The sequence below is a fragment of the Oreochromis niloticus genome, linkage group LG3 (genome assembly GCF_001858045.2).
Source record: "Oreochromis niloticus isolate F11D_XX linkage group LG3, O_niloticus_UMD_NMBU, whole genome shotgun sequence".
NCBI lineage: Eukaryota > Metazoa > Chordata > Actinopteri > Cichliformes > Cichlidae > Oreochromis > Oreochromis niloticus.
The window spans coordinates 32,821,327-32,847,345 of NC_031967.2; the positions used below are offsets into that span (position 1 = coordinate 32,821,327).

Consider the following 26,019-nt stretch of genomic DNA (forward strand, 5'->3'; position numbering starts at 1 on the left):
ATTTTAAATTAAAAATCTGAAAATGTACATTGTACGAGTGGAATGTTAAATTGTCTTGTGCCATGTTAGCACAGCAATGTATTGACAGATTGATCTATTTCCAGCAGGGTAAACACGTGAAGGACGGCACCCGCTCCACTGAAGCTCCGTTGATGATAAGGAGCTTGTAGACTTGGTGCTTACTCCTTCTGAAGTCCACCACCAGCTCCTTGGTCTTGCAGACGTTCAGCTGTTGTCCTGACACCACGATGCCAGGTTCTTCACCTCGTCCATGTAAGCCGCCTCACAACAATATGGCTCCCCTCATGGCAGACATGTATGCAGCATGCTACCGACACCAACTTTATTTGTTTTTTATTCTAGTGTTAACGAGTGTGGCACGCAAGACCGAAGCGCGGCATGAGAGGCAGGCTACATGCTAAACTAAAGGCTAGAGCCACATGACCACACGACCACCACACCCTGGATCCACACCTGGAGCCAATCAAGCTGGCTGCATATAAGACCAGCACACACAACTAACCTTCGCCAGATTGTTTGCTAACCAGTTCATTCCACAGATACTTTACTCCTCTGCTATTTGAAATACTCTGCACATAAGGATGCTGGCCTCACCTGTTTTCACCTAAGCTGCAGCTCCTTCATGGCACCATTTTCACTCCCACCTGCCTGCCTCCCCTACCTCCTCTGGATCTCTGGACCATTCTCACCTTCAAACTCCACAGTGTCGCTTCCCCCCTCCGTGCGCCTTTGTCTGCAACCAATTCCACTGCCCACCAGCTCACAAACTCCTGTTTTCCCCGGTCCCCCATGCTCCTAGCTTTTAGACTCCAGAAGACCGAAGGCAGGATGTAGGACCCAAATGCAGGACTCGGAGACTGAATGATAAACTAAAGGCAGAAACTTTAACATGAAATGCAAGAAAGCTAAACTAGAAACACAAACACGAAACTCAAACTAGAAAACTGGGAAACTAGAAACTCCAGCACGGTGAGGGTACGATGCGACAACAGTGATGAACCGTGATGACCTCAAAGATTAATAATAATACAAAACACAAAACACTGGATCACCGAAACTGGACCGTGACACAACTAGTTTATTTTATTAAACCAGTTTGATTTTTAAACATGATTCATTATTTCGACTTATTATTGTTGTCATAAACAGACAAGAAGACAACGACAAACTGCTCCTCCCATTCAACACATGTCAGTCCATATCCCAGCAAACTAAATCATCTCCATTTACACACATCAAGTAGAAACATGAATCACTTGTAATGATTAGAGATCTGATAGAATTTCAAATCTAGTTTGGGGAGTCATTCAGTGAGAAACAGTGAAATAATTTTCCGTGTGAAAAGGTGGACAGCAGAAAGAGAAAGAAACAGTGAGAACTAAAAGAGAAACAAAGAGCTTTGGAACAACGAGGCAGCAGGAGGACAGCTGCAGTTTAACAGCTTCAATTCACTGACAGGAAACAACATAAGAAATATAATCATCCTCAACTGATCTGCTCCACTGACACTGACACCTTCAACGGACACACCTTCACTTTACCAGCCACAGTTTCAACATATGGAAACATCCCGTGAGTGAAAGTGTGTGTGAAGGTGTGTATGTGTGTGTTAGTATCAGGATCAGAGAACGACAGCTGTCCTCTGTTACAGTCCAGATTCACTCTGATCCTCCGGGGCTTCTTTTCTACTGAGAGAACAGTTTCTGCTGATGGAGACGATGCTGAGTATTCACCTCGATAGAACCAAATTAGCCATAATCCAGAGTCTATGTCTCCCTTCCTCTCCACAGACTCTTCTGACACACCCAGTATCCACCCTGTGCTCTCTCCAACCTCAACATCCCAGCTGTGAGTCCCTGAGTTAAAGCCTTCCGAGCCCAGGACAGAGCAGGAATAATCAAACCTCTCTGGATTGTCAGGAAGCTGCTGCCTCTCTTCTTCTCGTCTCACACTGGTCAGATCTTCAGACAGGATGAGTTCTGGATGAGCAGTGTTTGGGTCCAGAATGAGAGGAGTGTAGGAGACCATGTCCTTCATGTTTTTCCAGATGTTGAAGGTCAGGTTGCCCAGGTGTTTGGCCTGGTCTATCAGAGCTCCTGGGGGCAGCCGTGGATCATCCAGCAGGGGGCAGCGCTGGACTCTTTCCACTGCAGCCTTGTAGTTGTGCAGAAATGAGGCGTCTTCAGCTCTCAGCTCCTCCTCTGTGGCTCTGACTGTGTCTGAAAAACCTGCTATCTCTCTGCTCAGAGCCTCCATCTTCTCCTTCATCATCCCACTCTTCTGCTCCTCTTCCTCCCTCAGTGCAGCCAGCCTGGCCTCCTCTTCCTCTACTAGAAACTGGTGAAACTTCTTAAACTGCTCCTTAATCTGCGTCTCTGTGTGTCGGGCCTGGACCTTAATGTGTTCTGCTGTTTGATCAAACTTCACTTGAACTTTTTCACAAACCTTTAACTTCTTCTTTAAGGGCTCCAGAGTTTCCTGAAGTTCCTTCTTGTGTTGTCGTGCAGCTTCATCGATGGGTCTGAATCTGTGGTTGGTGTGTTTTTCTGAGTCTCTGCAGACGACACACACTGGCTGCTGATGGTCCAGACAGAAGAGTTTGAGTTTCTCAGAGTGCAGACTGCAGAGAGCCTCTGAAGCTCTCTGATCTCTCTCTTGTAAGAACGACTCACACAGGTTCTTTAAAGCTCGGTTTAAAGGTGGATCATACACTGATATTTTCTTACAAATTGGACACTCATGCGTTGGTCTCTCTCTCCACCATCTCTTCAGACAGTGTTCACAGAAGCTGTGGCTACATGACAGAAGAACAGGATCTCTGAAGACCTCCTGACAGACCGGACAGCAGAGATCCTCCTCTGATCTGGAAGCCATTGAGTCTGTGAGTGAAGCTGAAAAGAGACAGGAAGTACAGTCGGTCCTGGCTCCCCTCCCTCCTCTACTACCTTCACTGAAACTTCCTTTCAGTCGTGTTTTTGCTCAGACTCACATTCAGTGTGTGGAGCGTCAGCAGCTTGAGGCAGCAGTACTGGAGTTTTCCACTTTTCTCTCCTGTAGCTGGACTCACTCAGAGGAAGCTGCTCAGTCCATACTCAGTCTGATCCTCTGTGCTTCTCTCTTTGCTGAGGAAGAAAAACAACCTGTTTCCTAGTTTGCTTCACGCGAGTTAGATAAGGAGAAAAATGTTGCGTCACTTGTAATGCTTCATTCCAGATGTCAAATGCCATCCTGCCATTTGCTCAAAAAGCTGTAAAAAAAAAAGTTGTCATGGGCTGGCAGTCCTCGCAGGGGTGACCTGCCATGTTTATGTATCGTGTTGATGTCCCTCGTTCCCCCTTTTACTGGTGTGTGTGTGTGTGTGTGTGTGCAGAAAGTGACCACACAAGGCAGAGCAGAGGGGGGTGTAATTAGGTTCGAGTACACTGTTATGAGTAATCACTTTACCGTGCCAGCTTAACACACAGGACTTCCATTCATTTATTAGCCTAACCTTAAACCCAGTCTTCATCCTAAAAGAGATTTATATTCTTGGGTTGTTGCTGCGTGTCTCTAGATGTGATCACAGTAGTTTAAAGGTCATGACATTTTCAGATCTTTTTATGTACGCCACTTTGTTTCCAATCACAGCTCCTCTAGTTCACATGTTCAAATGTTCCTGGGAAGATACTGAAACCCCAAATTAATTGTGTCAGTGACAGATTAGAAAGGTGTGAAAGTGCAGAATGAGGCCCTGTATGGATGTGAATGTGACATGTATTTATAGAAAATGTAGATTCCTTTTAACATTTAATTAATAATGTAAGGTTTTTATTTCTGATCAATAAGGCCATTGCCCATTCTTCATTTGTACTTGATTATTTGATAATTTACAAGTCTGTTACCTCATACAAACTGTCAAGCACAGTGGAGAGAATCACTGGGAATCACTGAGTGGACCATGAACTCCTCCGTATACAAAAGTATTCTAGAGTCAAATGTGAGGCCACCTGTCCGACAGCTAATGGTCGGTATAAATCACCGAAACCTCAGTGAATTGAAGCAATAGTTTTAAAAAGTGGGTCAAAATTCAGTCACAATAATATGAGAGAACGATGAAGCCATGCAGAAAATAATTAATTCAAGTTATTGCTGATAAATATGGTTCTACAAGATACTGAATCATGAGGTGGATTTAGTTTTTCGTCCTCCCTTTAAATACCGACTGAGCGTGATTGTATGTCTGTTAAAACAAGTTGATTAATTACACATATTACTTTAAGCTCACAGACCCCAGAATTTCTGCCTGTTTCGAAGATTTTGATATATTGTTTTTCAGCAGTGACAATAGTTAGACTGAAATATATTCATCACTCTTATTTTCATGCAAATCTTTTCATGCAAAGAATGTAGAGCTAAAATGTATCATTATTTAATTTAAAGAAAACAATAAATCAGTGGCATAAAATGAATCTCAGTAACAATTGATTTAATTACATAAACTAAGAGAGAATTACATTTTTGCTGCTTTATTCTTTAAATTTGAGCTCTAAACACGAGGGCAGCTTAGAACTGTAGACTGCACTTACCTGGTTTAGCCACTAGATGGCTCTAGACTGCAACAAGTGAACAGCAGTGCTACAATGGGGAGTGTGCCTAAATTGGAAGGTTGCTGTTAAGTTTTCATCGGTATGAACCAGCCGTGACTGCCCATTTGAATCTGCACAGGAACATTTCCACTTGTTGGAACACTTGTACTTTTCTTAGGACAACTAATGTCAGCCACTGGTCTTAATTTTAATCCTTTAAACGAGTCATGAAGCTCCTAGACCCTAAAGGAAATGCCCATGCAATATTTAGACTCTAATTGGTTCTTACAAAGATAGCAATATCAGCCGCAGAGGAAGGTAATTAGGCAAGTTTGCCTTTGGAGTGAACACTGCCTCTCGGAGTGGAGCTAATTATGAAAACAACCTGCAGCTACAACATCTTTCACATCCTCGATGGAAACTCAAGTTAAGACTCACCCCAGGCTACAAACCTGCGTGCTGAACGAAAAAGCATCTGAGGCGCTGATCGAGATTTACATGTCAAAGGAAGGAGTCAGTCAAAAATCCTCCAAATCAGCTTCAAAGATTACAAATCTTTGATCAACATATTAAAGAGTGTTAAGGTGACCCCCCCCCCCCCCCCCCCTTTTTCATCAACAGACAATTAATCACAATTAATTTGCTGTTGCTCTTTTTTCTCTAAGATCCAACAGGATTTATCAGTTTGGTTTTAATCAATTGCTCTGAAACCAAAAGTCTGTCAGCTCTGTCTGATTTTAACATGTAAACTTTTGTTACTGTCACTACTTTCTTACAGGTGCTTTATAAAGACTACTTGAATTCTGGGCTTGTTTTCTGGTCAGATGTACCTGCAGAGAAGCTGAAAATCAAAATGGCTTTACAAGATGATGAAAACTTTCATTTTGATGCTTTCCTACACTTCAGTGGATTCAGTGTCCATAACCCAAGCTAACCTAAGTGATAAAGGCAGCAATAAGATTGCAGTTTATTTTAAAATCTAAATTAAAAAAATGTAACTTCTAAAATATTTTGAAAAGTGATGTCAGCATACAACCATCCCATTTTTCTTCCACCAAGAATTTTTAGTTACAACTATTGCACAACCAATCTGTAAAGAAAGGCGTCCTCTTTTATTTTGAAGGACTGTCTCAAAAATACTACTGAATACTTTAAATAGTTGGATACCTTTTCTCTATAAAATCATGATGTACTGTTAGCTGCAGTCCTCCTGATAATAAGGAATAGTTCAGTGTAGAAGTAACAAATCTATTCATTTCTTTTTTAGTATCACTCCAGGACAGGATTTTTCTAATTTTGTCAATATAAAAATTTAAAAGAAGGCAAGCCTAGAGATTTAGTTGAACATGACTCTGAGGTTTGTCCTATTAGCACAGAGGACAAGGTAATGTCATCTGGGATAAGAAGCAGAAAATTGTGTGGATTATTTCTGACTTTGTCGGAGTTTAGGTTTATTTTCCTTTGGTTTGATGACAGCTGGAGAGAAATTCTTTTTGGTGTCACATCAGGATGTGCAATCTGACAAACATGTGGAGCTACATGCTATGTTGACAAAGGAGCAGTCGAATGTAACCTTTTTTGTTTTTTTAATTAATTAGCATTTTGAGGCCTTATTTTTTGTTATATTTTAGTTTTGGTTACTTTTTTACATTAATTAATTGTATTAGTTACCAAAGTGTTTCCGTCTATTTCATCCTTCTGTTTCCACTCTGTTAGTTTCACTCATGTTTGTCTGTCTTTGTTTCAGTTATGGTTATTATACATTTCTTGTTTTACTTTCACATTTATTTATCGCTTTTGTGTCTCGTTTGCTTATATTTACCCTCCTGTTTCTATTTTCCAATAGGCCTCCTTCTTCGTAGCCTGATTTTGAGTTCTGCATTTGTGTCGTAATTCAGAGTATCATAAACCAGCTGATTTTTGTCTTCAGAGCAAGTACACAGGACCACAGGAACTCCATAGGTTTTAGTTCAGTTTACCATTTTATACTGTATTTTCATGATGTATAGGTATGTAGAGGTACTTCATGCCTTCCTTTTCCTTTTAAATAAATGGCCATTCATATTGTATTTACCAATATATACACAATGAACAGAATATGGGGAAAATAAAGGCACAACCAGGGCCTTAATGATAATGATTACCTATTAACATTTATATATTTTTAAATGTGTAAAAATCAAATCAAGTTTACGGGTTTCTAAATCAGTAAGAAGCAAAAATCTAGTCTGTTCTAATATAATTAAAAGTGTCCTGTTATGTAAGAAGGTTATTTTCTCCCTAAAACAGCTTCTGCTTCATAAACACACATAGTAATTAAATACCCGATATAAGTAGCTAATGATTAAACTTTGGATCAGAAGGCTCTATTTCCCGTGCAGTGCTTCACTGTGTAGACAGAAACAGCCAATTAACAAAAGAGCTGGGGCTCCAGCAGACACAGCTCAGAGATATGAGAGTGTAACCTTGAAGGCTACTACAGCAGGAGGGAAAGCATACAAACAACACAGTTTGTTTTTAAGCAAGAAAAATAATTTATTTATAATGATTTAATAATAATTTCATCACATTGGCATTGCAGAGCTGCAGAAGGAAGCGTTTGTGTGAGACGCCACCTCGCAGCAACAGATTACACCATTGGATGGGGCAAGAAAACAGGGGTTATTCAATACATACATGGAATATTCCTTTAAATATGTATTTTTCAACGAGGAATAACAAAAATAGAATAATTCCATATCTCTGTCTGTCTCTCTTTCTCTAGGTCTCTCTAATTATCATCTCTGTGTCTTTATAAGCTGCCTGTACAGCCCCCAATACTGGGGTTTAAATTGGGTTTGAGGGGGTTGTTTATCTCACTTTGCTTGGGGAGTAAAGAGGATGGAGTTTATCAGTGATGGACTTTATGGGCTGTTTGTCCACTGCAAAGTACAAAAACACAGTAAACCTCACCCATCTGTCACTCCTGAAGCAAACACAACAAAGTCTTTTGGCCCAAATCTGCAGCCACAGCATCTCTCTATTTCTTATTGTTACTCTCAATCGCTTGCTCATAAAGCCGAGACTGTTCAAAAATAGAACAAAGTCCTGATATTTTTATGTGATAAGTAGCTTAATATATATCTCAAAGAGGTAGCAGCAAAGTGTTTTTTTCTACCCACTGTAAAGTATAAAGCATTTATTCATTAATCTGTTGACAATATTGGGATTGTAAACTCACACTGCTGTTGATTTTTTCTTAAAAAGATGTCTCTGTATGTACAGCTGAGCTCTGATTGTATCTTTAAGACCTTAACCTCTCTGCTAAGCAATACTTTTGATCCATTTCCAGATCCATTTACTTTGAAGGTTAACAACCACACTGACTATTGACTAGGTATCTAAATGATGTGACTCAAAATCTTATACTTATGTTTTACAAAACATGGACATTAATGTCAGAAAAATGAAGGTGATGCAGAAGTGGCTTAATCCTGGATTATATCTGAAGGCCACCAGAGGGCGATAGCTGCGATTGTTAAAAAAAAAAAACTATTGGTCCTATAGAAGTCTGTGGGATAACGGCTCAGTTTTGAGCTCTGTAAACACACTGAGTTTATGAGCTCAGTCACTCATTTTCAGTCAAGAGGTCTCACAATGACTATCCACATATTATCGGCAGTTATCTCAGTACGCCAGTGAGTTTATTAGGATATATTTTTAATTTTTCATTGTCTGGTTTATGTGGCAGATATCTGATGGGTTCCCAGACAACGAATAAAAAATGGATGTAGCTGATGTGAAATCACCCGTTGGATTTTGAAGGCTTTAAGCTAGCATTTGATCACTATCAGCTAAGATATCAGCTAGCTAGCCTGGTTAAGTTGTAATTGTGAACTAGAGGGCAATGCACAGACACAGATATATACTCGATAAATAGTGCAAATATAATAGACAAATAAAATACTATAATTGCAGTTACGAAACGTGTTGAACTAACATCAAGCCTCAAGTGGCCGTTAGAGGAACTGCAGTTTTTACCACTTCTGCTTGGCTTCATTTTTCAGTGCTGGATTTCACTTGATGGGAGATGGGATTAAAGCATTAAACGGAGGAGGGGGGAAGCAGCGATGACAGAAATGGGTTTTGGTTTTCAGGGTTTTTTCAGAATTATAATTATTATATAAATTATATTTCTTAGTCCTGCGGATGAGTTGCGGTCAACTTTGTGCTGGAGGGGATTGTGTTATTTGTTTGTTCTGGTCTGGCTCCGCTCTCACTGGTAGCAGCTGTACTCATAAAGTACTTAACAAATTAATGTCATCAAATTTTATTATTTTGTAGCTTATTTGGATAAAGTGTGATCTTTCCTTTTGCCTATGAGGAAATTATCCTTGCCTGAACTCCCGCTCTCTCAACTTAACTTCCAAATTTTCTCTGCTGCTTTTTATTTACGTTTCCTAGCAACTGGTTCCTGTTTGGCTGCTCGATATCTGCAGAGGCCTGAAATGTAAAAATTAAACCAAATTAATTAGCGAGCCATTGCAGCGCCTTCCTCCTTCCTTTCTTGCTTTCTTGTACCTTTTATCAACGCGCAGGGAGGCAAAAAGGAAAAAAAAAAAAACAGAGGTCGAGAGAAGAAAAAGCTTTTAGTGTGATTGCTTCTCTGACTCACGGGACAGCTGAGAAGGAAGAGAGAGAGAGAGGAGGTGAAGGGAAAGATGATAGACTGCGTTATGAATTTCAGCGTGGTAATCCCCACATTCAGCAGAGTCTAACCTCGGCTCTGCACACTCATTTTCCCTCCTTCCTATCTTCCTTATTCTCCTCCTGAAGGAGGGATAATGCTTTAGATATTCCATATATTCCTCCTGTCATCTCTCTTTCACACTTCATAAAAAAATGTCATTTTCAAAACAGTATGTTGCCAATATATTTTAGAGAATTTCTTCGAGGCGTAGCTGCTGTGTAGGCAGAACCACCACCACCATCTTGCACTGACAACTAATATATTGCACCCTTAGTAGCTTTTCAGAATCACAGAAAAGTTGGCTGTTCTGTCCCAGCAGGACCTTTTAGCCCCACACTTTGAAGATTAACTGAATTAACGAGATTATTTCAGCTTCTGAAGGAACTCCTGTCTCCAAGAAACATTTACAAAACCTGCAAAAAATCAGGTTTTTCTTAATAGTAAATGGCTAGATCCCCACATAAGGGATAACACTGGGTTTTTTTTCTTACCAGTGCACCCATGTGTTCCTGTTTGTTTTTATCTCTCTTTCCTCCCCGATTAAAGAGAATCTGCTGTCTGCCTACATAAAAAGTCAAAAACACACTTTTTTTGATCCTCAGCACACACCGTAAGTGAACACCCTGTTCGACAGCCTGGCGCTTTTTTAGATGAAAGTACGTCTCTCTTCACACCACATGTTACAGTGCTGGAACAACACATCCTTTTGCTCCTAACGCTGTACTTGTATCTTCCTAGTCGGCTCCCGCCCCGCTGGGTTTAGCACAGAAACAATCTTCGCAGGTTTTTTTTTGTTTGTTTTTATCCATCTATTGGCCCTCGCTTCTTCTTAACAACCCAGTTCACTTATGCTATGTCTGCGACTTATATGCTCTGAGGCAAATGAGTCTTCACGGCCGCACTCTGCCTGTATGTGAATGCAGATTTGGGCAATTGTTTGCCAGATTACATGGAAATGCTCCCTTTTACACATGCACTATAGTGCAATTTTGGCAAGATTTACCAAAAAAAGTTACATTGGGGTGTGTATGTACTACCAAGGCAGCTGAAATAAGAAATAAAATCAAAAGAAAATGTAAAAAAACCCCAAAAAACACAGTAGGCGCTGCAGCAACACGCCTACAATTCAGTATACAAGGCAAACAAACACAGAGTTTTATAGGTTTATCTTTTTTCATTCACTAAATATTTAAAACAAGCGTCACTTGACTAGTCATCATAAATGGTGATAATTTATGCTTTTTTTTTCAGGATGATGGAATACCTGAAGGACTGCTGTAGGGAAGAGAGATGTATCTCAAGTTTTTTTCTCTGTGGGTCCTCTTTTTCTGTCCACCAGGGGGAGCTCTGACTCAATAGCACCGAGAAATAAGTTTGCCAACTGGGAGTCAGGAGATGAAAGGTTCCCCTCCTCCATTTTTCGCAGTCCATCCATGCAGCGGGTTAGTCAAGTGTCAGAGCTGAACCACCGCTGATCAGAGTCAACTAGGCTGTCCACACAGGCATGGACAAACTGATCGGTGGGTCCATGGATCAAAGACCGCAGGGCATTTTGTCCGGTCCCAAAAGTCAAGGTCCTTAATGAAAAATAAAACCCCCCGGAAAAAAACCCACACTCAAACTTTTCCTGTTTCCGTGTCAATACACAGATCCCAACCATTCATTCATTTGTTCATTCATCCATGGCAATTCCATGTTACATGGATACTAAAAGGAGAGAAAACAAATGATAAAAACTCGAGAGAAAGAAGGCAGAAGATAAGCGCTGATAGAAAATGCTTTTTGCATGCGCAAACTAAGAACAGCATCTATTTTCTTTAACAGTCATTCATTGACATTCATCCGGTGTCGCGTCTTCTGCTGAGCTCAGATGCATAGACTGAATGCAGAGAGAGGTGGAGAGGCGGAGGAGGGAGAGAGAGAAAAGAGATGGGAGAGGCGGGAAGGCGGCGATGGAAGATGATGGGGAGAAGGTTAAAAGAGAAGGGAAGAAGGGCAGGAATGATGGAGGGAGGGCGAGAGAAAGGTGAAAGAGAGGTGCTGCTACTGAGAGTGAGAGAGGATGAACACGCAGGGGAAGAAAAAGAGAGAGTGCGTGCTATGTGCCAGAAAAGAGGTTAGAGCAGAGAAAAAGAGAGACAGATGGAGTGTGTGCTCCAGCAGTGATGAAAAAAGGAGGAGAACAGTGAGTGGTGAGGAGGAAGAGGAGGAGGAGGAGGAAGGTGGCGCAGACGTCACCTCCTCTCTGTGACCAAAGAGACGGCGGAGGAGGAGGTGGAGGAGGGTGAAAAAAAACCCGGAAAGTCTTTCACACCACGTCACTCCACAACACCACGGACGGACACACAGAGGGGAATTTGATTCTCATCCATCCTCCCGGTTCTCAGGCTAAAACCTGGGCATCCAAGACTTCCAAACTCGTACAGACGTTCTGGAATGTTTACGTTCCTATATCCATACACTGACTTCTGAAACCCTCTTTGTTCTGGAATCTTTATGTGACAATGTTGAGGTCACTTCAATCCTAATCCTTAATAAAAAAGGAAGGTGGGGGGGTGTTGTGATAATTTGCACGTACACACACACAAAAATGTGTGACATGAAAAATGTAAATGCACACATACATGCACTCACCCCGTCTGTCTTTTCCCTCCCCTTGCTTTGTTCTTGGCACTTTCCTCTTTTGCAAACACACACACATGCACACACACACACACACACCTTTAGGTCCCCTCTGGTCTGTTTGTAGTTTTTAACAGTCCTTTGGTCCCAACACCAGAGACCAAAATGAATAAAAACCCTGTTTAATAAGCAGGCCTGCTTCATGCTCTCCGTACAGAAACTCCACAGGCATGACATCCTCCGCACACTCTTTGTATGAACACACTCACACTTGTGTGTAGATTGGTCTTCTTTTTTTCTCCATGTTTTGTTTGTTTGTCTTCAGTAACATTTTGCTTGGCAGTCTTTGCGCGTGTGTGTGTTTGAGTGTGTGTATTCCCTTCACTGCGTGGGCAGTTTGTAGTCCAATCTTCTTGCTGCTTTGTACACTATTTATAGTCTTTGTGTCTGCGGATGATAGCTGTTGATAGATGCGTTACATTTATCTTTGTACATGATACATTACAGTATGATCCAGTTTAACATGTACAGTATATGGCCACTGGGTATGTTTAAGAAAAAATATATGCAAAAAGAACAAAAAAAATAAAGCATCCAAAGAAAGAGTGAAAAGATAGTAACAGATGAGGAAAAAGGTAGCGGTGCAGCGTTTGCGCCGTGTAAACGACCTGCGACACCAATAAGGGGGGAAAAAGTGCTTATGTCCCAAGAATGTGGTCCGTTTGCCGAGCGCCTTTGTGGAATGTTTTGTGAAGGTCCGTGTTCGTGTTCACAGCACGAGCGATAACACGTGTGGTATGCTCATGCCTCATCTTTGGTGGCAAAAAGCGTGCCCCCGCCTTGTGGTTTCTCTTCAGAAATCCTGCTCTTTTATATTCTGTCTGTCTGGAGCTGAGAGGGCTGCTGTGGTGTCGCATTCACCATGGAGAGAAGACGGAACCACAAGGTCCAAGGTTTGGGAATATTTCCTGTCTCAGTGGTCCACAGGTGATGGACCTGTAGCGCTGCTAGCTCAAGGGGTTTGGTAGAATCGAGGGTAAATTGTGTTAAAGTCTTGTATCTTAAGTGTTTTTATTCCGTTTGTTTCCTGGATTGATCGGATTCCTCTTTAGGGGGGATTAATATGGTCACAGGTTCAGATACACTCCCCCGTAGTCATCAGGGGTTTTTTGTTGTATTCATCTGGAAGAAGCCCAGGAGTAAAGATACCTGCTGTGTATCTTTACATTCCCAGTGTCTGCTCCACCCACCTAGCCTCCACACTGAACAAATTCCCAATGAGGAAAAGATAGTGCAGTGCAGTTTAGAAGCATGACCTCAAAGCCTCCACCTTTCATTGACTATATTGTGAGAACCTACTTTTCTCTCCGTTGATGTCTTGCTTTCCTAGAGGGGCCGGTTTGACTCGGAACAACAGTGCTCCAACCGTGGGAGGGACCATTTTGTCCAAAAGTGTGCTCCAATTTGATTGGACAGTGCAAATGGTCAATCAGTAGTTGGAGCGATCTGGTTGGACATGTTTGTCAAATGGCCCCGTCCTCCATAGGGTGGCAGGCCGTGGAATTGGTTGGTAGCTTTGTCGACAGCAAACAGACCTGGTTTACATCTGCGTAGACGCTTCAGTTCACTGATCGCTGGGTTTGTCGTTCCCAGCCGTTGTCTCTCCTCCCTCGGCATTCGACGCCGTGTTGGCTGAAAACTCCGTGACGCGTCGGGCCAGGGGGTTTGTGCTTTTTAGAAGCTCCATGGCAGAGACTCTGGCTCCTCCGCTGGAAGACTTGTTGCCTTTCTTCTGAAGGAGGGCCATGAAGTTCTCGTTGCGGGAGCTCGACCTCTGGCTGCTGCCCAAGGTCAGATTTCGGAGGTCGCTACCGCTGGTGCTGTGCTTCACCGGTGACACCAAGCTCTGGCGACTGCCGAAGGAATCGGAAGGCTCCTTGCGACCCAGGACCTTTCGTTTGGACCTGGAGGAGAGAGAGAAGATCATCAAAACTGTGCAGCTGTTTCACTTCATCGGATTTACTACTCGTGTGTGATGAGTCACACTTTAGTTGACATTTGTTTCTCGAGAATAGAAAAACTAAAATTTGTAACTACAGAAGGGACTCCATTCTTTCTTGTATGAGATGAAAACACTGATTACTGATCTTCCATTTCCCCATCCTCACTTATTCTTCAGTGCCTTTCAAGCTATTTTCAGCATCACGCAAGGTAAAAATCACGAACACTTGTTGCTTAGTGACTAGACTTCTTGTCCGTTTCTGTGTGTACTCGTCTCCACGTACGTGTATGTGTGAGAGAGAGAGGGATGCTGGAAGGAAGAAAAAAAAAGGACGAAATGAGAGCCAGCGGTCGTGCAGCAAACCCACTTTACATGTAGCTGTTGCTAGGGAACCTTATACTCTGTCTGTCTCACACCTTTTCAACAAGACAATGCGTATTTTGTCACATGCTCCGAGTTATAAAAAGCTGCCAGGCAGGTTTGGTGATGGCTCAAAGCATTTGTGCTGTCCTGTCAAAACAGACTAAACTGTGAAGCACTTCTTAACCTTTAACTGCCATCTGAGGAAACTATGTGCTCTAATATCACAGTTTGTACCGATCTCAGTGTTTAAAATATGCCTTGGTTGTGTGTGTGTGTGTGTGTGTGCGTGCTCAAACCTGTGTATAATAGTGAAGAGGTCTTCGGTGGTGTGTGTTGTAGGTGTGCTCGCCAACAAGTCGTCATCTGTTTCCTCTTCGATGTGCAGTACAGTCTTTTCACAGGCTGCTGGTTCATCTAAGCAAGGCACATAAATCATGTTAAAACATATAAAGTAGAAATGCTAACCAGCCACTTTCTCACCTTAGATGATATTAATTTTAACGACCAAACAGCTAATCAGCCAATCACATGGCAGCAACTCATTGTATTTATGCATGTAGAAATGTTCAAGTCAACCTGCTGAAGATCAAACTCCGCATCAGAATGGTGATGAAATGTGATTTAAGCGACTTTGAGCATGGCCTAGTTGTTGGCAACATATGTGCTGGTCTGAGTATTTCAAAAACTGCTGATCTGTTGGGATTTAATCACCCAACCATCTCTAGAGTTTACAGAGAATAGACCAAAACAGAGAAAATATCAGATTTCATCCATGAAACAGCAGTTTCATGGATGAAAATGCTTTGTTGATGTCAAGCTGCAATTTGCAAGGACTCACCAAAATTGAACATGGGAAAAATGTTGTCTAGTCTAATGAGTTTCCATTTCTCATGCAAAATTCCGGTGGCAAGGGCAGAATTTGGGATAAACAACAGGACCATCTTGCTGTGAGGGAACAGTGCTAACCACTGCACCACTGTATGATCTGCCCAGGATGTACCCTGGCTTTCGCCCTGGGATAGGCTCCAGCCCCCCTGCAACCCTGATAAGGATAAGCAATGGAAAGATGGATGGATGGATGGATGGATGGATGGAACATAAAAGCACGAGTCCTTCCTTGAATGAATGTTTCTGGATGTTGGTGGTGTAATGGTGTACAGGATAGTCACTAACTAAACATTGTTTAAATGCCACAGCCTGCCTGAGTACTGCTGATGTTCATGTTCATTCTTATGACCACAGTGTACCCGTCTTCTAAAATGCTTCTTCCAGCAGGATAACACACAATATCACAAAGTGCAAATCATCTCAAACTGGTTTCTTGAACATGAAAATGAGATCACTATACTCAAATTGGCTTCCACTGTCAGCTACAGATCACCTTTGGGATGTGGTGTAATGGGAGATTCACATCATGCAAGTGTAGCTTACAAATCTGCAGCAAATCTGTGATGCTGTAATATCAACAAGGACCAAAATGTCTGAGGAATGTTTTCAGCACCTTGTTAAATTAAGGCAGTTCTGAAGGTAAAGGGCACTACTATATGTAGGTGTACCTAATAAAGCAGCTGATAGGTGTATATCAGCTGGCTTTGTGCAAACGCATATGTAAATCTGATTCGGCTACAGAGAAAATTAGGTGATAATGAAATAATGATGATAAATGTCATCTTCACTGTTAAAAACAGTGTGAAGCACTCTGTGTTTTGATTTGGGCTCATTTTAGAGCAATGGGCCTGTGTCAAAACAAAGCAGAATCAGGAGGGTATGTATCAAAATTAGCAGGTATGAGTCCTAATCAAATGTAGAAGCTCTGCTAGACTATTATCACCAACACAAACACAAAAATCACAAGAAACAATGTCTGCAGTGAAACAAGACTAAAAGCAAACTATTAGCTAATATATGTTAGAAAACGCGACATTTGTGTTGGGATGTTTTTAATTAGAAATGATTAGAAGGCCAGAAAACTCCAGTTCAAGATTTGTGGTTTATTTTTGTATTTCATCATTGAATGAACATACAACTATCCCTACCCTGAAGCGGTGATTCTGTGGGACAGGGACCACTGGCGGAGAATAGAGGGACTGCAGGTGGCGTGAGGACAACCAAGGGAAAATAACTACTTAACTATGACATATTACCATCAAACTGTCCAAGTTAATTATTTACACAAAGATATTTTCTTTTTCCATTTTTCTACAAATCAGGCTCTGGATGGTATATAAACAAATCCCTCAGTCAAACTATAGAAGGGAATCAAACTAGAACTTTTTGGTGTATGTAAGTATGTGTGTGTAATGTAAAATTTTACAATATTAAAACAATTATTAAAATGTAACCTATATCACAATGACACTTCCTCAGTCAGTTATTAAAATAGAGACAATATTTTAAAAATTGTGCTTTTGTTTTAAAAGTTTTTAGAGTATTGCATTAACATGTGCAAATAATATAAGTCTTGAATTAAACACGAACAGCTTTGTATAAATGTTAAGTAGAAAAACACATTTTCCATGGTTTCTTTCCAGTAGTCTGACAGAAGAAATGTTATTGAAGTAAAATAGGCCAAAAATGTTTTTACCTGTAGTGTCTAGTGTCTCATCTTTAAAAAAATAAACTGATACATAAAAGCTCTTTTATCTGGTCTTATGAGTCTTATGAGACCACTATTCAGTGAAAACCAACTTTTAAAGCTTAATAATGTGGTCCAATCAAGGCATACCTATTCCAATCCCAGTAACAGCCATCTTCCCTTCCAGCTCTGTGAGAGAGGAATCTTGAAGAGAGGATTGTAGTGATGACTCTTTGGAACTTTCTTCATCTGTTCCCAAGTGGTTCTCATCTTGCTCAGGCATGTCGGGAACACTAGGAGCATTGAGAATATCATCTGGTGGGAATGTTCCTACCGGAGACCGAAGGCCCACGGGGCTGTCAGTCTGTGGTGTCTGACGGTCTGTGCTGCCATTAGTGGAGGAGTGGACTGACGTGGGAAGAAGCAGAACATTTGGCTTCTTGGGGACTGGAGGTGGAACCTGGAAAGGATTGAGAAGGTTTCAAAGACTGAGAAATAAGGAGAGTTGTGAACTGTGAATATGTTTTTTAAATTGTTTGCCTTTAGAACATACTCGATGTTTAACCATGAGAATACTCGTTTAAAAGATCGAGATATTTAATTTGGTTACCTTGGGTTTCTTTTTGTCTGACAGCTCTGCCAGGCAGGAGACTGTCATCCTTGAGGGTAGCGTCTTGCTCTTGTCCTGAAGTTCTGGGGCCTCCAGATTGCTGCAAGGTGAAGGGAGTGAGCCTCCATCTTCGGGGCCAAGACGAATCTCTTGGTCAACATCAAATTCAGGCTCCAAAACTGGATCTTCCAGGAGAGGCTGAGGGTCTGGGAGAGGAGGGAGATCAAACAGGGCCTGGGATAGGGGGAGGAACGATTGATCGTAGGCAGTTTGTGGAGCAGTCATAGAGTTTGAATCTGACAGAATAGTGGGATTTGTTGGAGCTTGTGGTGGAGGTTTTTTGGGTTTTGGCTTTTTCATGACTTTGTAGATGTTGCCTAGAGGCACTGGTCGGTCTACAGGTGAGGCAGGAGGCGAGTCAAGCGCCAGAGGGGAAGTGGAGGATGGAGAAGGAGACTTGAGAAGAAGGTTCATGGGCCGTTTAGGTAAGGGAGGCTTAACTGCAACAGGAGGTTTAGGTTTTGGTAGCGTGGGTGGTGGGCTGGGATCTTCGCCTATGTCGCGGCCATGCTGTTCCTCTTCGATGGTGTCAGAGGCTCCATCAGGGCAGTCTTCTTGGTCTCCACGAGAAACTGAGCGAAGCCGAACAGTCTTTAGCTCATTCTGGGTAACCATAGGCAATGCCTGTGAGGAACTCGGGCTGATCTTTCCTGGCTTTGCTGCTGTCGAAGTGTCAGAATGCCGCCGGCTGGCCTTTTGTTTTGGCTTGATGGACGAAAGCTCCAGATGTGCATTCCCAGGCATTTCAAAGGACAGTCTAGACCTAGCAGCTGGATCCTTGGGTGATGGTAGAGATGATTTCCTCTCTGGGATCTTGGGGCGCATCTTACATCCTGTTGTACCCACAGTCCCCTGACCTGCCAGTTGACTGAGTGGAACAGTTGGCGTGGGAGTCTCTGACTGGCTGGAATAGCCACTTGATGGGGACATAAGTCCTGGAGGTCTGAAGGGGGATGATGCCTTGATGTCAGTCTCCATGGAAAGCTGTGAGGGTGATGTGGCTCTCGAGGTGGAGGGAGAGTCAAGAAGGGACTCTGAGCTACCTCTGACTTTCATACATTCGATCACTGTGGTACCTGTTGCTGTGCTGGAGCCTGACAGAGACCTGAGGAAGAGCAAAGAAGAGATGTGAAGTTTTTTTTGCCAAATCAAAGTTTGCCAAATACGTTTGACAACAAAACATCCAGGATACCAGGATAATAAAGATGACACAATAATAATAACTTTGTAGCACGAGTACTAAACATCCATGTGTAGTTTCCTACCTGTAAGGGTCATTGCTCTTCCACTCCCCTAGCTGCCAGTGCATGGGAAAAGTCATTTCTGTCTCCCCCTCCCTCTCTGGTGCCTGGACCTCTAGACTTGGAGGTCTGTCATTCCCTCCTTGGCCTGGCTCTCGCTCACCAATACTGGTTTTAGGCAGGTTGGGCAGAAGGAAATCTGGCTGAAAGTCAGGGAAGTGATCCCTGGGGATGTGCAGGCTCTTTGGTCGGCCATCTCTGTAAAGACCACCTTGATGGTGTATTCTGCCCTCGGCTTCTCCAAGATTTTTCATAAGAGAGACACTCCTCACAGGGGGTGGTGGCTTTCGTTTGGATTTTTTAAGGGAGATGGAGCGGGAACGTAGGCGCAAACGGCCTTCTGTGCTGTAGTCTGAAGCTGTGACGGAGATTGTGTCAGTCGTACTTGCGCTGTCTTCTGAGCTCCCTCTGGGGTAGAGAAGGGCGTAATTCTCACCTAAGCCGAGGAAGTTGTGATGCTCTTGTTGGTGGTCCATAGTATTCCCATTTCCTGTAGATGTTATATTACCATCCGGATGGCCTATAACACCCTCTGTGAAACAAAAAGATCCAGAATCTGTGGGTGTGGAAAGGGAACGCTCTCGAAACTTGAAAGCATTCTGTGCTGCTATGGAACGTGCCGACCTCTCCCGTCCTCTCACTGCTTCCCCTCCTCCTCCCCCTCTTCCTCCATCCGCTGCAGCCCCCTCTGTCTCACTCCGCTTCCCTATGTCCATGTTATTCAATGGTCTCCGAGAAGGGTCTGTCACAGTCTTGAATGAGCTTGAATGTCCTGAGCTCACCAGCATCACCCCCTCCTGGGTCCCTCCTCCGATGATACTGTGCTGTTTGGGTGGTACCGCTGGTCCTTTGTTCTTACTGTAATTGTAAGGCTCGTTCCACGCTCCAGGAGAAAAGGTGGAACCCTTGGGTCCGTTCCAGGAAGCGGTGGGTGTATTTGAGCAGAGCAGCCCAGAATGGTCCATAGTTTCTGGGTGAAGCTGATCTGGGGCAGGCAGCCCCAAACGGTTGTCTGTAGAGAAGAGAGGGAAAGAATCAATACAACAAAACTAATCACACCAAATTCCACTGACTGTGGAGACTCTAACATAAAAGGTTATAATAAAAACTTCACACCACATATCTATCTCTAGCTGCCCATTCAGAAAACTATTCTGACCAGAAAAGAAACAACCTGCCTTGACAGCTGTAGGCTCTGGCTTTAGTGTACATACACAGTGTGTATCATTTGTTTACTGCCTGACGAGAATAGCCACCTCGACGGGACAAGACTCGGGTGTCCATCTGCATCTAAACGACAAAGGTAACTCTTTCGAGGATGCCAATGTTCACATTTTGGACACAGAAGACAGATGCTTTAAAACAGGAGTGAAAGAAGCCATCTATGTCCACTGTGAACTACCATCTTTGAACAGAGGGGATGACTTACATCACCAACTGTCTGCTATCTATAATCCAGTTTTGAGATCCCCTCCCAGATGCTTGGCCCATTTGACCTCTGGAATTCACATGATAGGGTGGGGCTAGGTTTTGCAATGGGTTTACCTGAAACCTTGGCTGATTGTGACCCACACCCATTTTCACATGGGCTCATGTGATTAGGTAGAGGACAAATAGGGGGTCCATGACCCTCTTGGAGACACTCCCATAGGGCTTAAAATCTGGGATTCTCCAAGAGGAGTTCTTTCAGACTTTCAAAGAAAGTCTGAAAGAAAGAAGCAATTTCTTAGAACTTCTTTCTTTCAAACTCTTTTCTTTTTCAAGCTCCTTACACTACGATGACCTAGATGACCAAGAACTTTCACAGACATACTTTCCTGCCTGACAAACCTCCATGCTTAAAAGATACATACAAGCTAACATATTAAAAAGAAAAACCTATATAAACTTATCTGCATAGACCTTTCCTTCTAAGGAGGGAAAGTGGATCAAAAACATTCTTTTTTGCAGGGGAGACAGAATCACACCAGAACTTGATCAGAATCTAATATTCCATGTTTCAAGCTATGTGCTGTGGTATAACCACAGAACAAATAAGCATCTATGGACATGTTTTAGCTGTTCCTCGAGATGAAATGCTAAATCATAACTTATAGAACTGAAAAGTTGAGAGCATTTCTTCACTGTCTGATGTGCAAAGGCGTTTTTCATCTTCACTGGACTGGATTTGGCAAGAGTTTGATTTCTCAACTGATTGGCTGAAGTTAATACGCAGATGGTTCTTTCAAACACGTGCCATTTTGCAAGTATGGCTTCACAGATGGTTCTGTAACAAGTTATCTGGTGTGACAGGTTACCATATCATGCCAACCAAATGCCCCTTCACAGCAACAGACCCACCAGATTCACCCACTGTAGGGATCGCGGGGTCAGTTTTTTTTCTCTTAATTTGTTACATAGGCCTAATAGTACATTCTCAATAATGCATATTTGTCCTGCAACAAAATCAGTCTTAGTTCTTAATACAAGAACAACTGAAACACATTTTTAAATGTCAGATGTGGCTTCTTCTCTGTTCAGATTTTCTGCTTTTGTCTTCTTCTCACCAAAATGATGGGCTTATTCAGATGAAGCTGATTAAATGAACCCTTGATGCCCTGTGTTTAAATGTCCTCATTGTAGTAAATAAACCAGCAAGGAATGAAAAGATCCTGGCTAAAGGCATAGCTGTTCTTCACTAGGAAACATTGATTAGGGCAAATCCAAGGGAAATAAATTATTAATTCAGCCTTAGTTTGTGTAATTTTCTTTGCTTAATTAAACCATTGGTGGATAAATACCTGACTACCTTTGTATATTGGCCGGTACTGCAGAAAGCAATCATTAGTCATAGCCTAAAATCCGCAACATTATACCAGATAGCCCAATAAAATTAGCTGGTGAAGTATTTGGCAAACAAGCTTAACGAGTAGTATGTCTACTTTTGCTATTAGTGTTAACAATCAAACAAGCAAGCTAATGCTAAATAAGTCTTAGCGCTCTTTTGAGTTTAAATATTGTGTTTGTGGTAGATTGTTTTTAAAGTGGTAGCTAGCGTTACTCGGTGTTGGTTACTTTACACTAGTAAACACCATCAAAATCCCATGGTAACCATTTGAAAAATGGTCTTTCTCCGACTGGTTGGGAAGTGGTTGCTGGGGAGTGCTAGCTGTCACTAGAGGAAACTGGTCGCAAAGAGGTATTGCAGTTTTGCAGATGTGTGACAACTAACAATGTTAACATGTTAACTTGCATTTTGGATGTCGCAATCATGGTGACATTGTGGGAATAAGTGAAAAAGGACCCACTCACACAGGCTAAAAGACTGGTTAGTCACCCCATGGCAATCACCTGTTACCACGGAAAACTGTGTATTCCGCCAACTGACTTGCAAAAAAGTCCTTTTGATTGCTAGCTGGTGGAGGCGGTTTCACTTAGTTCTGCAAGTTGAAGTGAAACTGAAATGCAGACTGTCCACCTTCAAAGGTGAACCTTCTCCATTCACTGTTTACATGACAATTTTCAACTTTCACTACAGCTCAGAGAGCAAATCATTAATATCTGCAAACAAGTTTGTGTCTTCCATGTAAACTATGGGCAACAGTGGCAACTACTACGAAGCAATCCCAAGGAGGTTTTTTACAACCAGTTTCACCTCAAAAAACCCAGCAACCACTCACTAACCAGTCAGGTAGTACAGGTTTTTGCTTTTGCTGAGTTTGTCAAGGGCCGGCCTTTTCTAGGCCTGTGTGACTAGGCCTTAACGAGAAAGGAGAACATTTTTCTTTTAAAACTGTATGTCAATCCATAATCAATGACAAAATAAACACACATTTGTCACTTTTGTTGAACAAAAAACATGATTCAAACAAAAGAAAATATCGTGCCATTGCATACATTTTTTTCCTAAGTATTTAAAGTGGGCAGAAAAAAATGATAGTCTTTCCACAGCCAAGAAATGTTCAATGCTACTAACAGCAATACTAGAGTTTTATGTGAAATACCAGAAGTTCATGAATATAGGAATTTCATTCTGACATTCCCAGATTCTTTCTTTTCTCTCTCTTTCTCTTGTCTTTGAAGGTGCGGCACACTTTATGTGAGGAGTAATAAGATCTGCACCGTGGAGGGAGGGTAAAGAGCTCCCTGTTATGGTCACACACACCTGCAGGTAAGGTTGTGTCGAGGTCAGAGTGTGTCTTCCTCAGTGGGAGGTTCTGGTGCGGTGTGTCGGTAACAGGCTCCAGGGAGTGGGGCTGGTGGGGGAAGGGGTCCCCGGGAAAGGGGGAAGGGGATGGAGAGTGCTGGAGAAGATCAACACCGTGGAATTTCAATGCTCTCCCTTCACCTGCAAGAGGAAGACAGCAGCAGGAAGGTCAGCAGGAGGGAGGGAAGACTAATTTTACCTGACACGCACTAAATTCAATAAAACAATAAATCCAATCATGTTGTTGACATGGCAATAAAGTATTAGATTATGGCTCTTGAGAGACAGCGATGTGAAGGCAGATCATTTGATATGATTTCAAGTCGCTCTTAAAAGGCTGCAGTGTTTTCCTCTCACATCTCTCGGAGATCGTTAACACAAACATGATTTACTGCTTCTATTAAACTCAGCACATTCACTCAGGTCACTTTAGTGAGACACAATGTCAACCATAATTCTGTATTTACATCAGGAGGCAACCTTTGGAGCTGAAAAAGGAAGAAAATGTGGGAACTGCCATTTCTCTAGTGGCCAATTCCCTGGTGAAGATGACCTGCTGAAGTTCAAAGTGAGCATCAGAACGGGGAAGAAAGAGGATTTAAGTGATTTTGAATGTTGTTGGTGCCAGATGGGCTGATCTATTTCAGAAATCTTGATCTGCTGGGATTTTTCTAATGACCATCTCTAGGGTTTACAGAGGATGGTGTGCAAATAAGCAAATATCCACTGAGCAGCAGTTCTCTGGGGGGAAATGCTTTGTTGAAACCCAGAGGTCAGAGGAGAAAGGTCAGACTGCTTTGAGCTGACAGGAACTCAAATAACCAATCGTTACAGCCAAGATATGAAGAAGAGCATCTCTGAATTTGTAACACATCAAAGTTTGAAGGAGATGAGCTACAGCAGGAGAAGACCAGACTGGGTGACAGGTAAGAACAGGACACAATTCACACAGGCTTCCCAAAACTGGAAAGTAGAAGACTGGAAAAATGCCACCTGGTTTGATGAGTCATGATCTCTGCTGTAACATTTGGATGGTAGGGTCTGGGCATCTTCTGATGGCTGCAGCAGGATAACACACTGCATCTCAAAGCTCAAATCATGTACGGTCGGCAGCTGCGTGATGCCGTCATGTAGACGTGGACCAAAATCTGTGAGCAATGTTTCCAGCACCTTGTTGAATCTTTGCCACAAAGAATTAAGGTGGCTCTAAAGAGAAAAAAGGGAGTACACCCAGTACTAGAAAGATGTATCTCTACATTTCTTTTTCTACATTTCTATATTAACTGTCTAATTCTCTCAGCTTACAAAACTCTCATACAATTGCTAGAGGCATTGGCAACACATGCAAAGGTAGGCTGACAAGACTAAGAAAAGGTAAATTTGCGAGTAAAACAAAGTCAAGTGGAAGTCAAATTCTCCCAACGTTTTTTGGTTGATACCTCCTGAATATTTTTCACCATAAATTGAAGGAATATGGAGATTTCAAATCAAGACTGTTTACATAAATAGTGTCTAATTAAAGATGCATGAAGAACTCTGTTGATTTGCCCTTTTAATATTAACGTTGACTCTAAAATAGGATACATTTAATGTCACAGAGTTGCCTAAAGTTGGTAGTTGTTTCCACTCTTCTTTATTTCCTGTCACATAATTGCTGATACTTCAAGTGTCCGCTGTTTAAAGTTGCCTCTGACTCAGCAGGTGTTTGAGAAGTGGCATAAGCGACACTCGATGAGTTCATCTCAGCTGAACGAGTGGAGAAGACTTTGCAGCTTTCAGTTTCATCATCACCATAATGCCGCATGTACATGCATTACATTTTAATCCAGACGGGCTCACGGCAGACACGACAGAGAAACCTGCTGCTCTGTCGTAGCTCACTTCCCGTCTCCCTAATGTGTTTTGTGTGAGAACATGAATCCAGTGAGTCACTGGTGGCAGCAGGCACCTAGCTGGTTACCTTAATGACGTACAGTGCTGTTTCTCACCCATTCCATTAAGCTATCAGCCTCGTTTTAGAGCAACAGTCATGTCGGGCTCAGCCTGCTGCTAAAATTTATGTCCAACAATGAAATTGTGCCACTCGATGAAGCTCTTTTAAGAGGACTGCGGTACTAAAAATCAATAAGTCAAGAAAGCAAATAAACAAACTGGAGCCAAATCAGCCCACTATTACCCACCCTGTGCCAAAGCAAACTTAAGGAACATGGCCGCTGACACTGACAGCTGTCACCAAGCACTCAAAACACAGATCTCCTTCACATTTGGAAGTCAGATGAGTCCAGCTCACTCTCCTTCCATTTTTCTCCCCTCAGCTGTGTCCCTCTTGCAGCAGCCTGTACGAATTATGCCTCCAGGCACTTAACAACACAGAATTACAAACCTTTGATCTGTTTGAGAGAGCAAACAGAAAACTAATGGCACATATTTGATGCCCAAACTAAACATTTACAGAAAAATCAACAGATAAAGATGAATTACGCAAAGCTCAAAGTCTCAGAACAACTAAGGATGGGGGACAGTTTTGAGTTTAGGAAATGCGACTGAACCTAACATGATTAAGACTTGATGGCATGGCTCTGTTTTAGACATCAGTGACAACAGAGCTGATTAAAATCCCAGCATGAATAGTGCTACTGGTTTGTGAAGCCTCAAGATGAGCGTCTCTGCCAGAGTCATCTTGGTTGCAAAAACACAGATGCGTCAAGAAGGGTAGGGTCTGACGGAGAACTGGCTAATAACCTCTGATCGACAGATCTTTGGCCAATGAGCATGCGGTTTCATATCACAGCTAATCCTACATTTTGAAACACTTTATGACCAAGATTTACTAAACAGACTTGTTTATTTTATTCAGTGTGATCCAAAATGACTGACTGAGCCCATGCATCCAGCAGAAAAATGTCCAACAAGGTCGAATCAGACTTTTACAAGACTGTGTTTCTTTCTGCAACCACATCTATCACCATCTTGTGGCCTGGAGAT

The 26,019-nt window shown here is 42.3% G+C and overlaps 2 protein-coding genes and 1 long non-coding RNA gene across 8 annotated transcripts in view; all 3 read right to left on the reverse strand.

Moving 5' to 3' along the window:
* Window positions 1-1,196: 1,196 nt before the first annotated feature.
* On the reverse strand, window positions 1,197-2,491 carry LOC112846380 (nuclear factor 7, ovary-like). Its single transcript, XM_025905847.1, has one exon. It carries the CDS (start codon window positions 2,290-2,292, stop codon window positions 1,507-1,509), a length of 786 nt encoding a protein of 261 aa, XP_025761632.1. The 5' UTR covers window positions 2,293-2,491; the 3' UTR covers window positions 1,197-1,506.
* Window positions 2,492-2,775: 284 nt separating this feature from the next.
* LOC112846381 (uncharacterized) lies at window positions 2,776-5,175 on the reverse strand. The gene is made up of 2 exons (XR_003219318.1): window positions 3,011-5,175; window positions 2,776-2,912 (listed from the first exon to the last, which is right to left on the reverse strand). It is a non-coding gene; the product is annotated as an uncharacterized LOC112846381 (long non-coding RNA).
* Window positions 5,176-7,096: 1,921 nt separating this feature from the next.
* The window catches only part of nhsl2 (NHS-like 2), a 186,762-nt gene continuing 167,839 nt past the window's right edge, over window positions 7,097-26,019 (reverse strand). For 5 of the 6 annotated variants that reach the window (XM_005462585.4, XM_025905849.1, XM_025905848.1 and 2 more), the window contains 6 exons: window positions 22,993-23,175; window positions 18,813-19,860; window positions 17,488-18,652; window positions 17,028-17,337; window positions 14,599-14,716; window positions 7,097-13,901 (listed from right to left, as the gene is read on the reverse strand). In XM_005462585.4, the coding sequence (XP_005462642.1) occupies window positions 13,562-13,901; window positions 14,599-14,716; window positions 17,028-17,337; window positions 17,488-18,652; window positions 18,813-19,860; window positions 22,993-23,175 (3,164 nt within the window). In that variant the 3' untranslated portion in view covers window positions 7,097-13,561. The remainder of the gene's footprint in view (window positions 13,902-14,598; window positions 14,717-17,027; window positions 17,338-17,487; window positions 18,653-18,812; window positions 19,861-22,992; window positions 23,176-26,019) is intronic. The other variant, XM_019353190.2, reaches the window with a different exon arrangement.

Bases quoted from the DNA above. Each gene is read 5' to 3' on its own strand.
- LOC112846380 (XM_025905847.1), bottom strand. From the start codon at position 2,292: ATGATGAAGGAGAAGATGGAGGCTCTGAGCAGAGAGATAGCAGGTTTT.